The sequence below is a fragment of the Lagopus muta genome, chromosome 11 (genome assembly GCF_023343835.1).
Source record: "Lagopus muta isolate bLagMut1 chromosome 11, bLagMut1 primary, whole genome shotgun sequence".
In the NCBI taxonomy this organism is placed as follows: Eukaryota; Metazoa; Chordata; class Aves; order Galliformes; family Phasianidae; genus Lagopus; species Lagopus muta.
In genome coordinates, this window is record NC_064443.1 from 3944330 (window position 1) to 3960511 (window position 16182).

Genomic DNA, 16182 nt, shown 5'->3' on the forward strand with positions numbered 1-16182 from the left:
TCTTATTCTTAAACAAATAAAATAAATTTTGGATGGAGTTACTGATCTCCTAAGGTCATTAATAACATCAGAACAGCTTGCTGAAACTCTTCCACGTTAAGGATCAGAAGAAGATTTTGGCACACCTATCCTGCCAGGACCATTCTGCTGTGCTAAGATCCATTTTTATTCTTTTTTAAACTGCTAATCTCTAACGTGTTTATTAACTGTTTGTACATCAAAAATAGCATGGAATTTAAAGAAAGATGAGAGAGAAAAATTACAGTATGCTTTTTTTTTCTTTGCCTGAAGGCCTATAATCAAAACATGATGACATTCTCTGTTCTGTTAGAAGTTTTTCAAACGTTTTATGATGTAGGACTTAGCCTTTGCTTTCTCATTTTCAGCAATATGAATTGTTCTAAATAAATACAGTCTTCTGTAATTACAAAATCATCTCATTTTAAAATGCACTGTTTACTTATTTATTTATTTGGGCAAACTCTTTCTTTGCTGTTTTCTGATTTTGAAAGATAAACTCCTTAGTAGACCAGGATCTTCTCCTTCATTCACTTCAGAGAGAACGCGTTCCTGTATGTTCCACCTTTAGGATTCTAAAATGGTTGTCATCTTTTTCCTCTGCATTCACTCCATGAAGATCTGTAGTAACTTTTTTTCAGGAGAAAAATTAAATTACACACCAGAGAATTTTTGTTCTCTGGAGAAACTATTAAATACAGATCTTCCCTTATCTTTTCATTCTTATGCTAGAGTCTTTCAGTTAACAGGAAAGGCTTTTATACATCCCAAAATGCCCTTTGGCTTTGGATCTACCACCTTAATCTTCCACAGTGCAGTTCATGCTCTCAGTGAGTGCTTTCAAAATCTTTCTTGAAGTTCTCTTCTGAAGAGTGCTCTGTTATGTATGTCAGATAATGAAAACCCAGGATCTTTAATGTAATTCTGCTTTTGTATAGTAAGCATTTCAGGTAAGTATTTAACATGCCTTCATAAATAACTGGTGCTTTGAACCATATGCTCTTTTCAAAATGCCACTGATTCACTTGCATTCTTGTTCCAAATGGCAACACATTCCATATTGTATTTTTATTTTTTTATTTTTTATTGGACATACAGCTCAAAATAAGGCTGCTGCAGAAAACACAGAGAGCAAAGCTGCAGAATGTTGTAATGACTGCTTAAAACTGCACATCCATCAGTGTGCACATTAAACGCACCTTGTATTTAGGGGTCATCCTGGAAAAAAAAAAAGGGTCAATGAACAAGGCTGCTTCATGTTTGTCTAGCAGAAGTACAGCATGGTGATCAAAGCAATAACCTTTGATTCTTTTTACAGCTGGCTTTGACATGGTTATTTCTGTGAAAACATAAAGGAAAATAGTGATCTCCAAAGAATAAGCTAATGGGGGGGACGCATCCGTATCGTTAGAGATGAAGCCATGTGAATGTATTTATTAGTTAAGACTGGCTGCACTAGAAAATGTTACCAAATTTATTATAATGCTTTCAACTTAGAAAATTTAGGAGGGCTTATACCAAGGTTTGTGCTATTTAACTTGATAAATATATCGCTTTACCTTTTCCCAACTACTTTCTAGGCTGTAACTCTTAAAAAAATCTGTGTTGCAAGATAAAATCTGGAAACATTGGGCTTCTTCATACAACTAGATGGGTGAAATCTGCTAACGGATTCTGTTCCTGTTTTGTTGTGTTGTGGTTGTACGATTGTAACAAAGAAGACATTCCGTTTAGGGATTTGTAGCTGCTATCTACTGCCAATCCTTGGCTTTAAAAACATTGGGTATATAGAGCCTGCTTTATATTGTGTAATGCTGGCGACATCGTGAAATACCTCCTTTTTAACTCGTATTCTGAGTTCATGGTTAAAAGTACCAAAGGAAGATATTCAGCGAAGACACATCTAACAGTGGGTTACAATATGCATATGGAAATGACAAGTAGAAACTGGTCGTTCTGTTTACTGAAATATTCGGTCCGGTTCAGCGCAATTTTGTGTTTAAGCACCATATAAATATAAAATATTAATATTTTATTCTGTAATTAGAATAGACCGTCATTCATTGTCACTGCTTAATTTATACAAACTTTCATTATAGAAAAAAGTAAAATATCAGAATATTTCCCATTTTATCAAGCTAGTACGCTAACAACCTTGGTTTTTTTGTAGACAAAATTAATTTGCATAATAATTGCAGACAAAATATTTGTAATATTTCTATAGGCTTACCCCCCCCAAATTAAATAACTGAACTTTCCTCCCCCTGGAAGAATGCCTAAAAAGCAATAGCAAAGCAATTTTATTCTCAGTAAGAAAAAGTAGACGTTAGCTAATTCAACTATTCAGTTGTATTCACTTTATTTACATATAAATAAAATGGTTTAATTTTGCAATATTTTTATATCAAATATGCTAATTGTTTGAACTCATGCAGCTTCATTCCCTCCTATCAAGCTGCTTCGTTTTATTCAGCAGAAAAACTGGACCATTTCATATTTAAAACGTTAAGGACTCTAAAAAAGTATTTACTTCCATAGAAATTAAACTGCGTGCACGATTGATTTATTGTTTTTCATTATTATTCCTGTTAGTTTTGCAACTGTATCCATACTTTAAGCAACTTGTCTCATTCTTTCCTCCATTACAGATCGAAGTAGTCAATACTTTCAAGAGTGGCACTTCCTTTCAGGGGGCTCTAAGGAGACAGTCCTCCGTCACAAGCCAGACCCAGGATGTAACCAATATTTCTAGCCCTAGTCACGTATCGTTATCCAATGCTCTTTCCTCTCCTACCAGCACATCTGCTGCTGCGGCTGGGCGTGAGTGTGTATTCTTAATGCATCAGATCTACAGAGATGCCAACTTACGTAGCAGTCATTTGAGACTGAGCTACTTTGCACTCTCCCATTTTGTCATGTGATATTAGTTTACACGTACCCAGACACACGTAACTGGATTACTTTGTGTACAGTAGATGCTCTTCATCATTCACTGCAGGTTAATGTTAACTTACTGTTAGAGCAGTAGTTTTTATCCAGTGTATGGAGACTCTGAGGTTTCTGTGTCATATTTTCCTAATGCCATTCTATGTTTTTCTACTGCTTACAAAACATATTCTCTAAAAAGTACTGTGAAAATCTTACATTAGAGAAAAAACAAACAGAACAGCTCCAGCTTATCATGTAAATGATCATTACGTTTGGAAGACTGTGTATAATGTAGGTCACTCATGTTCAGTGAATATGTACTCGGCACAGGTACAGGAATGAATAAAGAAACAGAGAATCTGGCTTAAGATAAAAGGCTAACAGATTATGGTTTACATGAACTATGAAAGAAAAGCACCTCTAAATTTGACGAGAGATAAGCATTAAGGAAGGAGGTAGACAGGCAAGTTAAAGGACAGTATCAGTGCAACAAAATAAACTAATTTGCTAGAAAAACTGTATTCTTAAATGCTGAAATCTTGAAACGGCTCTCCTCTAGATGTAAGTGAAGCATCTAGTGAAGAGAGAGTGAACAGAAAAAAAACTCTGACAGGACTACTTCACTGAAACATCTTCATCTGTCTGGGAAGACTCTTAGACATCTAACTTTGTTTAACATTAAACAAATATTTAAATGTATAGAACTCACTTTATAAAGTTCTCCCATACTTTACAAAATCATATAGTATATGCCTGTTGCAAGAAGTTGGCCAGAGGGAAGGCAGACAGAGACAAAGCAGACTTTTACTCCAACAGCATCAACAATTTCAGGGTAGCAGCATGACCGAGTGAAGCAAAGGCTGCATGCCACTGCTGTGCCACAGGCACTACAACCTCCTACAGAGAGGTCAGAGCCTGAGGTGCCTCATTTCACACCAAGCTGTACACAGAATGCTACCGATAAACCAAGCTTTTCATTCAGGGAGAAAGTCTTTAGTAACATTTCTGCATTTGAGCAGAAAGCAGAGAACAGCTCATTCTGATGTGGGAAATGTTTCATCAATATCCTGAAGCCAGTGGTCTGAAAGGATAAATCTAGCAAATATAGAACAGTTAATTTATCTTCCTCCTTTTCTCTCCAATGCAGCAGATCAGCTAAGAATTGAATAGTGCATCCTGAGAAAGGACTTACTAGGTTATGAGCTGAAGTTAATTAATAAGGGAAGTGTAGTCTGCTATGGTGTTTGCTGTCAATTTGAGAAAATAAAACATTTCTACAGGGAAAAAAAAAGACTGAATTATTGAGCTATGCAGGGATATGCATCTCCACTGCAGGGAGTAAGTACAGATTGATGCTTTTAAAGTGATTCTCAACTGCTGTGTGGAATTTTGCTAGAATTTTATTACTGCAATGTAATGATTTTTCACTATTACATTGATGTGTCCTTCAAATTATAATCCTTAGGGAATGTTCTGACTTATTAATACAATAACACAAATTCAATGACAGTGAAAAAGAAAAGGTTTATTCCCAAACTGCTTCCATTGTAAATCTCTTCTAGAACCTGGTGAAATTTTTCGAATCCAAATTTAATTGAAATACTTTTTGGGATTGGCATTTTCTGAGAAAATATAGGCTTACACATCAACTCCTTGCTTGAAACATGGAGCTAAGGACTCAGATGCTCAGAATAAACAAAACCCTAAATATGATTTGTTGGGTACTTACACATAAATTGTGGGGTGAGAGGAATAATAAGATAACTGTACCTCTGATTAGAAGCCTTTCTTGGAACTTTTTAAAATATTTCATATGTGGATCTCACACATCAAGGGAAAACCTTAAAGGTACAGCAAAGACAAAAGGGCATAATTCTTGAGGGCTGCTAGTATGAGATGCTGTTCGTTTTCAGAGAGCTGCTGCTCAGCACACTGCACCTATAAGGATACTTCAGTTATCATTTTGGGTGTCCAAAATACAGACATTCTGCAGAAATAAGAGCATCAAATGGTGCTCTGTCATAAAAATATATAAATCTAATTTTACCGAGCATGTATGCAGTTCTTTACTACTTGTATAACCTTTTAATGTAACACTTTGTTGCATCATTTCTTCTGCAGTTTATAATATCAATTTGGAAAGAAAAATCTTGTCGTTTTTCTATTGTTGCTGGGCAGGCTAATGTTTGATTCAAATAAACGTTCAGATTTATAAGTTATTAATAACCACACAGAATGTTACTGCATGAGTAAAGATACAGCTCCCTGTCAAATGCTGCCTATCTTCAGTAGCTGTAAAACAGGTTAGCAAGCTATTACCTGCATCATCTTTCATAGGATTGCAGAATGCCTTAACTGAAAGTAATTTGTATACAAAGAAATACTTACTGTGATACTAAAACTTCCCTAGTTAAGCTGATATTGTTCAGATCTCAGTATTTCTGCTGAGAACAAATCCTGTATTTCTGGATGTCAGCGTTAGTTTATAATAAAGTCTGCCTTATGAATGCCTTCTCACTTCTGAAAAAACCTTATGGCTTTAAACACAGTGAAAGCTTTTGCAAAAATAAATCTGGCATTTTATGTACTCTAGTAAAAGTAGAAGATTTATGCAAGTTCAAACTAAATATGTAATTCATATGGACACCATTAAACTACAGCAATTGAAAACGTGAGATTAAATCTGTATTCAACGTGGTCATGGCCATTTTCTCAGATTCTGCTGTATCATATGCATCAACACACACACATATACCCAGTCTTATGTCATCGTTACAGGTTACATGACAGTGTCAAAAGTGGTTTTAGATACCAGGCTGAGCTTTACCAGCTCTTGAGGATTGAAAGTAAAATTGCTGAATTTAAGAACGTGTATTTCCTTCTACTTTTTATTTTGAGGAAGCAAAATCAGATGATGTGCAGCAATGACTGTTTTCTTTTTTTTTTTTAGAAGCTCAGAATTTAGAACACCGAAGGTCAGCTTATATGTAAAATTAGGTATATGCTTAAAACCTTTGCTAGTTCATGGCTTAATTAGGCAGAGGATCTAACTGTACACAAAGTAAACAAGTTATTCTTTATCTATTTTTACCTAGTTGTCAAATGCTGTTTGTGTTTTCAATAGGCAATTCCTTCAAGAAAATATGGTTTAAAATTTGTCAATGCTCTTTGTTCTTCCCTCTATTCCCATATAGACAATATAGTTAATAATGTTCCTAAGTGGAAGAAGCTGCAGATCTCTTTACAGGAAACAAACAAACAAAAAAAAACATACAAAAAACTCTTTCTTTAAAGTTTCTATAAAACAGAAATATTGTTAGCTATAGGATAAATCTGGGGAAAAACAATCAAAAGAAAAACTACACCAACAAGCAGCCTCCCACAGCATAAGCCTGCTGCAGTTTTTGTGCCTTTGGATTCTTTTGGATTTGTTCCATTGAAGGCTATCATATTTGGCTGAGATTTTTAGAAGTGGATATTTCACTGAATCAAACTTTTTGTGATATTAACATTAGCAGCAGTGGCATCAAACAAGCCACAGATGCAGTGATGACTCAGGAGTTTCTAGCAGGCAATTAAAATCTTTTCCAAATTATCACAAAATATTCTTAGTGTTTTTCCATCACACAGACTTCTTTTTTGAAAATTTATTTTTAAGCGTTTTCCAGCCAAGAAGAAAAAGTAACTGGAAAAAAAGCATAGCACTATAAAGGCCGGGGTCTCCCATTTCTTAGAAGTGGCTGATCCAAGGTGTTTTTCATTGTCGCTTTAATTTGCAAGTACCTGAAATTGCTCAGACTCACCAAGAAGCAATAACTTTAGGTGGAAGCTTTTGGTCTGCTGCTCTTGCCTCAAGAGCGGGCATTAAAATCTGCAAATTATGCCAGAAACTTCATCATAGAACATTCAGAAATCTTGATTCTAGCGCTTAGTATGACATTTTTATTAATAAAGATTTTTAAAGGGAGAGTTTGGCTTAGCTTTTGTGATCTGTTGTGCATGAAAATCAGATACTCTTGTACTGAGAAATTATTACTGTTCAGCAGCCTTTTCTCATCTATTATTTCTTATTTAGTTTCCTATAAGTGTAATGATTGAGCTGGACAGCCATTACAACTGAAACTCAAGAGGTTCTTTGTTTGGATCAAATTTTCTCATGAAGAAAAACGGGAGCTTTTTTTTTTTCATGAAAAACATCTAATTTAATAAATGTAAAGCAAATTTACTGTCCAATAGTGATCTAAATTCAGATCACAGATGGTTAAGTTGGTGGGCAAACCAGCCTGACTGAAACTGCCACATGTTTTCCAGAGCAACGTGGTCACCTGAGGAAATGGAGCAAGTAGAAAATGAAACCTGCAGCTAAAGTGATGTTTATAAAAGTTTCAGCATTTAGGGACATTATTAATCTGTTGTCTGACAGAGGCAAAAATATCATGGTAGAACTTGCAAGTTTCTGCTAGTTATCACAAAGATTGCCCCAGTCCACTGGGATGTCCAAAATCTTAATTGACTGCTGTGTATCCTTCCTTCAGGAAAACAACTACGTTTTAAGTCTAAATATAAAGTCCAGTCCTCAACTGGAGATGCGCTGTGGCAAGAAGATTTAGACTCATAACAGAGAAATCTTTTCTTTAAAAAGATTGCATTTTATATTTAAGCTTTGGCAAATCTGATAAAAACCTGTTAGGCTCCAAAAATCTGGAACAATTCTGTAATAAAGGAGATATGCTAAGAAAGTGGAAGACACACTTCTGATCTCATGCTATAAAATTCAGTGGAGTAACAGACCTGAAACTTTGTGAAATGAGGATCAGACTTGAGGTTTTCATGGATGATGTGGTTATTATTCTGCCCTTGCTATGTGTGGTTTGACTTTTCAGCAGTGCTTACTGGAACTATGTAGAACTTATGTAGAAAGAAAATATCCAGAACATCCTAGTCATGCGTACACGTGACTCCCATATATATATTATCTTTTCCTGTGATATCTAATCTAATCTGATACACCTTAAACTCAGAGGATTCAAAAATAAACAGGAACAAACACTGAAGATATGCCTTGTATCTCCAAGCTTCACATATCCCAAAGTACTTGACCAAACTTTCTCTAATTAGTATAATTATACTATTGATATAGAATAGTATCAGTTACATGTAAGAGTTGGCATCTCTTTGCAAAATTGACCTCTTGTTTACAATTTTATACTAATCACCTTACTGATCTTTCAGTATAGAATTTATTTGCTTTTGCAGTGCCCTACTCTCTACTGTCTGAATATTAAATGTGTTTGTTTTCCCAGAGGGCTAGAGAACATTGGACAAAAGGGTTCAGCAGGAGAGAGTGAAATAAAAAGAGGTTGTGAGTCTTTAACCTTGAGCCTGAAATGAATGTGAACCAAACTCAAGATACTTGGCTTATAAGAAGCCAGGTAAACATTCGAGTATAAGCCCACATGCTACCAACCATAACAGATGTGCAGATGATAAAGAGGCTTTGTGTATTTTGCCTATATTGTTGTATTTAAGAGCGAGATTCTGAACTTCATCTTTTCTTCTGATGGGGAAAAAAATGTAGTACCTAAATTTCTATTTCCTTTATTTTTCTTGCCTAATGCAGTATAATAAGTATAACTGTCAAGGTGGGATGAAACTCAAGTTTTTTCTATTACAGCTACAGAGAAGAAAGAAGTGGAAACTTAGAGCCATGTCAAAAATGTCCTGAATTGTTGTTCCCACAGTCTTTTGTTTAAAAGCAGTTCATTTTTTTCTGTTGTCTCCATTACTGTGAGAAAAGGGAGCTGTATCACACTGTTTGTCTTCCCTTGGCATTGTCAGCATCATAAAGAAACCTCATTTACATGAGCTTCACATAGTTCATAAAAAAACATGTTCTCGGTTCTATCCATCCTGGGTATGTCCCTGCTTTTACATGCTGTACAACCATAACATTTTTTGAAGTTCATCAGCTATAATATATCTTTAAAAAAAGAAATTATCACACTATGTGGGCTTTGCTTCAGTAGAGCCTCTAAACATTTCAACATTAGATATTACTTCAAATAACCTTGAACTTCATTAAGCATGGATTAACAGAATTTGTTGCTGTTGGGCCATGTAACTCTGGGTAAGCAGTATCTTTTCAGTTCTTAGCTTAAATAGGGTATTGTTACTGCATTTAAATTAAAATGCCAACTTTGTATTCAAGGTGGCAAACCCCGAATATGCATGGAAGAACCTCTACACCACTCTAAAACTGTAGAGAGATGTTAAGAGGGCAGTTTTCTACAGATCCTTAGAGAAGAAAACTAGCTAGCTTTATATAATCTCAGCTTCAGGGATTTGCCCAAATTTTGCACTTATGTTACAGTTGCATTCAGCAGATCGGTTACTTACATATCAGTAGTTATAAAAAAGTTTTAAACTATTATATATATATATATATATATATATATATATATATACAAAAAAATCACTATGAGCATATAGAATCTTTGCCCATCATGTCTAAATGTTCCTGCAAGATCTCCACACAAAGTGATGCAACTGCTAGCTGATCATACATTCTGAAATTATGTATCTTCAGACTGCTGTGTAAACACATCTAGTCTAAGCAAAAGATGTTGCTGTAGTCTTTTCTTCCAGTGGTTCTTCAGCAGTCCCAGCGGAGTACTGAATTCAAGCCATGGTGGGCAGGTTTTCATACCTTGTTTTCAAACACAGTCTGATTCTGTAGGTTTCCCCCAGCTACGTATGATACCAGCAAGCTACTTAGATTGACTGAAAGCTTGGTATTAAATGTAAATTAGATTCCAAGTCTTGGAAGTAAATGCGGTATAGATGCACAGTTAAAATCCATACTTGCCCTGTAGTATCATTTTCTGAGTCAGCTTCTGCAATTTTATTAAGCAGACTACCAGTGGCTTCAGTGGTTGTTTCTTACTGCAGAACTTGTAGTCTCACTGTATGAAACTAAATTCCTCACTTGCTAGCCTGCAAAGGCTTAAACCCACAGCCTTTGTGGCCTGAAGAAAAGCTTTACTTTTATTGAATCCTACAAAATCTCCACCAGTGTAACATAATAATCCAAGCCTGTATTTTTAAAGTGAAAATTTAATGTACTTTTATTTAAAAGAATCTAGCTGGCAAATAGAACCTAAATCTATGTAATAAAATGTGGAGATATTCTAGAGAATTAAGGATTCTGTTTAATCAGATATTGTGAAAAGCTGCAACTGAATGAGATGATTGCTATTTTTATCCAGAGAGCAGAAATAATAGGTAGCTTTGCAGAAAATACCCCTGCATCAGCCCGTATTATAAAGTGGGCATGTCACAGAGCAGTTCCCTGATTTCAAATAGGGCAACCTGGTAATGCCTCAAATATTGCTTTGGCAAACATACTATCTTATCATTGTTTAGACAAACTACTTTGCACTTTCAAATAGAAGATAGAAAGGTCTAGGTAATGAGGGAATTAGTATGTCAACTCATAGAAATAAGAGTTCAAATCCTATATATTTAGTAATGCAAATTAATCTCTTGTTGGTTCACTACAGAACCATCACAGAGCAGAGCACGACTCAAAGTGATTCAACTTGCATATAGCCCCAATTTATAATTCCAGGTGCTCCCTCAAACAGATGTTATATACACTGTAGATAGCACTGCACAAACCTTGCTCTTCTATGCCCCTCTTGTCTTGCACCTGCTAACCTCCTGAAATCTACTATCCCAGACCTGCACAGACTGTTCTCTACCATGTTAGTTTTCCTGTTTGGAACATAAGTAGTCACGTGAACCTGCTTTTTGTATTGTGCCCTATCCTACCAAATGCATTTATACAGAGAAAGGGATTTATTTGGACTGACCAAAGGCCATGCATTTGAAGGTGGCTTAGGATTTTTGAAAGATGATGAACATTCAAATGTAAAGAAAACAAAGGACAGAGTTCAAAGATCAAATCTGCTGATATTCTGTACGACTTGGTCAGCCTGATCCTGCAGCTGTAACAATGTGAGCCTGTAACTATTAAACCAATCTGCTCATTTAAGGGGAAAATAAAACTATACGAATTAGTGACATATTAAACCAACCAATAATGTGCAGCATATCCACATGTAAAATGACACACATACCTACCACCAACCATTTCAAATGTGCTTGGAAAAGCTTTCACAATGCCTGCTTGCACCTTTTCTGCCTCTGCCTGTGTTTTGGTTTTCCCTTTAAGAAATGCTAAAAATTCACTCATGAACTACATGGAAGTAGAAGGATAGAACTCATACTTAGTCATAAAACATTTGCCAACAGATCACGTTTTTGCCATTCTGTTTTTTCCTCTCTGCCCCCCCACTCCTTTCCAAGCAGTTATGTTTTTTCAGTAGTAACACATAGCACAACCCTTCACGTCTCTTCAGAACTGTAGGTCACTGGGATACGGACTGCATCCCTCCCTTTGCCCACCCACAGAGCACTAGTGTCCCCACTCTGCCATGCCCCTCACTGCTCCTTTCATTTCTTACCGAGAAAGCAATTTGCACTGTTGTTCACAGTCTAATGGGCTGAGCCTCGTAGTTTATTTTCACCTGTGTTCTTATTGTCAGGTGGTTAACATTACATTTATCCTGGCAGAAGTCTGCTGACCTAGTTTAAAGACTGCATATATGGCATCAATTGTGTCACTTTCAGCTTTTAACTTTACAAAGAGTATTGCGACTGAGACACAGAAAATGAAAGAGCTTGCTGTTTAACAACGCAATTCAATTCAACCCAACAATCAGTACATTACTTTATTATGTTTTCTATATATTAAAAAGTTAAATGGCTCGAACAGTGGGTCTATACTCGAGTGTTTACCTCACATATGCATGAAGGAAAAAAAAAAGTTGGTTCAACAATACAATGTTCACATTATCCAGGCTTCCAAGTGTAGTTGTTGTGTGCAAGTTATCTCTGTGGTAACTGTGATTTTTTTTTTTTTTCCCTGTGGTAGCATGATTATGCTTAGTATTTTGTCTGCTTGGCTTTTTGTGCTCTTGGCTGCATTCATTTAGATTTTGCTTTGAAACATTGGTATTACTTATAATTTTCACACTTGGCTCCTGTGTGTCTCATACGTACCCATCCAACTGTGTCTGTGTTCTGTGCTTTTCTGTTTGTGGAGTGTGATTTGTTATATGTAATGTTTTATAACAAAACAAAAGAGACTTTTTTTAAATAAAAAAGCCTTCCTACTTACTCACTGCAAAACTATCAACATGCATGATTTTACATTTGCATTACAATTAACATGGCTTGTCTTTTACTAGGGATGTACCACACGAGTGGACGTTCGCTTTCTTTAACCAGTACTTCCCATCAGTTCTTTGATGGCTTTAAACTTGATTTATTTTAATATTGCAGTTGATACAGATATTCAAAATGCACATTACTGAGCCACTCGTTTATGCATATAACATCCAGAGACTATGGACTTCAGCTGCCTGCACTGCCCTAACCATATGCTACATTTTTCACAAAGTATTCTCTAACACATTTTGGCCCCTTAAAGGTGTGAGCTCTGACACCTCTTTCCTTTTCTCCCCCTAGATCCGCGTCGTGAAGGCATTCCGTAGCTCTCTCTATGAAGGTTTAGAAAAACCAGAATCTAGAACCTCTATTCACAACTTTATGACTCATCCTGAGTTTAGGATAGAAGATTCCCAGCCCCACATCCCACTCATTGATGACACAGACCTAGAAGAAGACCCTGCTCTCAAGAAAAACTCGAGTCCACCGTCTTCACTGAACAAGAACAACAGTGCTATCGACAGTGGAATAAATCTTACAACTGACACAAGTAAATCAGCTACCTCTTCTAGTCCAGGAAGCCCAATACATAGCCTGGAGACATCACTTTAGCTGAAAAGGTCACTGCAAAAAAAAAAAAAAAAAAAATTATAATAATAATAATTAAAGTAAAATAAAATAAAATAAACAACCACAGCAACCGAGATCTATAAATATATATATTAAAAAACATTGCTGGCTGAAAAGCTGTTTGAACTCTTATTCACTCTGAGACAAGTGAATGAATTGTTAATCACAATGGTTTTGGGGAAAGAATGAATGGCTGATTTACATACCCCCCTCTTGTTCCCTTTCAGAAAACAAAACAAACAAAAAAAAATCCTGCATGAATGTACTGTACACTTCTGGCCCTTCTTTCTTTCTTTCTTTTTCTTCCTTTTTTTAATTTTTATTTTTATTTTTTCCTCCTTAAGCAGGAACTGCAGAGGACTTCTTTCTGCGGCTATTTATCCAATTCACTGGTCTGTGAGTTTTTTGAAATGCTTGTGTGGCATGGACTCAATTGTATAGATTAATTTAAAGAACTTTTTTGAAGTTGCAAAGCTTAACTTGCACAGTAGATTTGCACCAGTTGGACAGAGGAACTTAAACATTTATGAGACTATATATAGAGATATATACATATAAGTATATACATAATTAATTATATATATGTATATATCTATATATATATATACAGTTATATATATATAAAGTTTCTTTGTTGGCATGTTGCCTTGTTTCTGCTCAAATTGCTCTGACTATTTTAACTTATTTATGTCCTAAAAAAGAATGTAATTTGTTTACAAACCTGTAGATAATATCCTTAACTATTTGTAGGGTTAAGAAAGCACTTCCTGCCGAAGTAGTATAAAAATGGCTCAGCTCAGCTCATTGAAAAGTCTGTAATATCGCACCCTGGATATTTTATTGCAACTGCATTCTGATTTCTGCCTGTTTTTTTTGTTGTTGTTTTGGGTTTTTCTTTTTCTTTTTCTTTTTTTTTTTTTGTTAAATATTGTAGATATTGCTAGTAAATAACGAAAGAAGCCAAAATATAATAACACATTGGATGTAGCATTGTGATCCTATATACAGGGAGGTAAAACAGGCTTCCTTTGTTTCAAATAAAAATCAGAATGATCAGGTTCTCTCTTTTTTTTTTTTCCCTCTGATAATCTGCTTGAATTTGTTTTGGTGCAACATTTGAAAATGGAGGCTATTTCATTCTTGAAACATATGGCAATGGCTTCCAAAAAATATTTTTAGACAGATAATATGTGAAACTGAGTTGAGTTTATAAATAACAGATTTAAAATAAGTTATATCTGGTTTGTCTATATGGAGATCAAACTAATGTTTAAATATTGTGACATATTGTGTTAATTCTTTTCAGTTAGTAATATAGGCATTTATTTCCTTATTACTTATGAAGTACAGGCTGTTGGCATTTTGGATGAAAATCACTGTAGGTTGTTGCTTTTTTTTTTTTTAATGGAAAATATCATTTCTGCACTATTAGATCTGAATGAAACGATATTAACTGTATATTGAGATATTCTTTGTGTGATTTTATTTTTGAAGAAGCTTGTCTTCCTGTAGTCACAAAGTATACTGTAACACAGTACACTGTTTTACCTTGAGCTTTCTACAAAGAAAGCTACTGTGAAAACCTGCAGTAAGGAGGGTGAAAAATATTTTTCAAGATGGTAACAGCCCTAATAACTTAAAATTTATGAGCTTATATAATTGCTATGTCAACCACTTGAACGCTAAGCACTTTGTGGATCACAGATTTTTCATAAATAATTTTTGTATTTAATATAAAGTTTGCTTGGAGACTTTTCAGCATATAATCTTTTCCATAATTGTACAGTGCAAAAGATATTTTGAATTACACCACTGATTATGCCAGATGTATTGAAAAACTCTCAAACTAGCTTGACAAATTGATTTGTTAAGGTATTACTGATTGTCTTAAGGTTGGCTAATAACATGGTGCATCTCTGCAGTCACAAGAACTAAACCAAGCCAGAACTCTCCTAAACGGGATTAGACTCATGGCCAAACTGCAGACTGAACTGACTAAAACGTTTTCAGGGTGCATCAAGACTATTCAGCCAGGTAAAGCTCAAATCAGCTTGAATTGCCAGCTTCCGGACTCTTGTGTAGAAGCTTGAATGTTTTTGGCTCAAACTCGTAGTTCGCTATCTGATCCAAACTTTTCATTCAACAGCAGAACAGGTCGTGGGAGGTGTATACAAATGTTTTCAGCAGATAGTGTTACCCGTTTCTTAACAGTAAAAAGCTAGCATGGAAGCATTATTATTTTAGCTAATTCCTAGCAACAAAGTGATTGAAACTCAGTCAGGATTGTTCTTCGCTTTGTAAATACGGTGACTTACCTTTGTACAACATGTATTGGGTTTCTATGGCCTATTTGGGATATCATATTCAGAAGAAAAAAACAAAAAAAGTGTTATCTATTTACAGGGAAGCCTCTAGCTTTGGACTTGAACATCTACAAAAGTTATTAATACTGGAACAACTTGTTTTCAGCATCTTAACACTGACTGTTTGCCTTTTTATTTTCAAACTTCATATTTTTTCTTGGTTTCATTTTTTTTTAAATTTTCCTGTAGGAGTATCCCTCCCTAAGGTACCATTTGCAGACTTGAAAACTGTTAAGAAAATGAACACTGCATTCTGTGTATATATAGTAAAACATATATAAACTGAGATGCATAGATAACTTGGGCTTTTGTGAGCAGAGACTGTGCTTTATGTATATGATAAATGATAGATTTTTTTTAAAGCAGAATAGCTATGACCTTTCAACTACAAGTCGTGCATCACAATTCCTTTCTTTTATTGCTTGACCTCTCTGTGATGGGAACAATGGATCAAAAACCAAAATGATCAGTTTGTTAAATTCCCTGCAATATATAAATGCTCGCTCTCAACGTACTGTACTTAGCAGCATGAGATTTGTGGACAACAATACAGTGGTACATTGGCAATCCATCCCACTAGGGGTTATTAATATATGTTCATTCATCTGTTTTTATGAATTTTTTTATCTAGACAATAATTGTAAATAAAGAACTTACTCTGTCTGTTCATTTAATACTATGCAAAAGGTTATGCTTTCTATTGTTATTCTTATTCCTACAGTGTGATGCTGGAATGTTTGTGGTTTCAAAACAAAAAAAAAACAACAAAAAAAAAAAAAGACAAAAGTAAGTAAAATATGTGATGTAAATTATTTTATAGTTTGAAACAAAATGATAAAGTTTTACTCTTGCTGCTTACTGTCTTATAGATCTCTCTTGGCAGGAGCACAAGTGGAAAATTTAAAGAAATAAATTCACAAAGCAGCATGAACAATAATGGTCTGAACGTAAC

General features: G+C 35.1%; 1 protein-coding gene across 4 annotated transcripts in view; it reads left to right on the forward strand.

Moving 5' to 3' along the window:
- The window catches only part of ATP2B2 (ATPase plasma membrane Ca2+ transporting 2), a 355270-nt gene extending 339366 nt beyond the window's left edge, over positions 1–15904 (forward strand). For 3 of the 4 annotated variants that reach the window (XM_048957824.1, XM_048957825.1, XM_048957827.1), the window contains one exon: positions 12538–15904. In XM_048957824.1, the coding sequence (XP_048813781.1) occupies positions 12538–12849 (312 nt within the window). In that variant the 3' untranslated portion in view covers positions 12850–15904. Of the gene's footprint in view, positions 1–2666; positions 2839–12537 lie in introns of all 4 variants that reach the window. The other variant, XM_048957828.1, reaches the window with a different exon arrangement.
- The last annotated feature ends 278 nt before the right edge of the window (positions 15905–16182 follow it).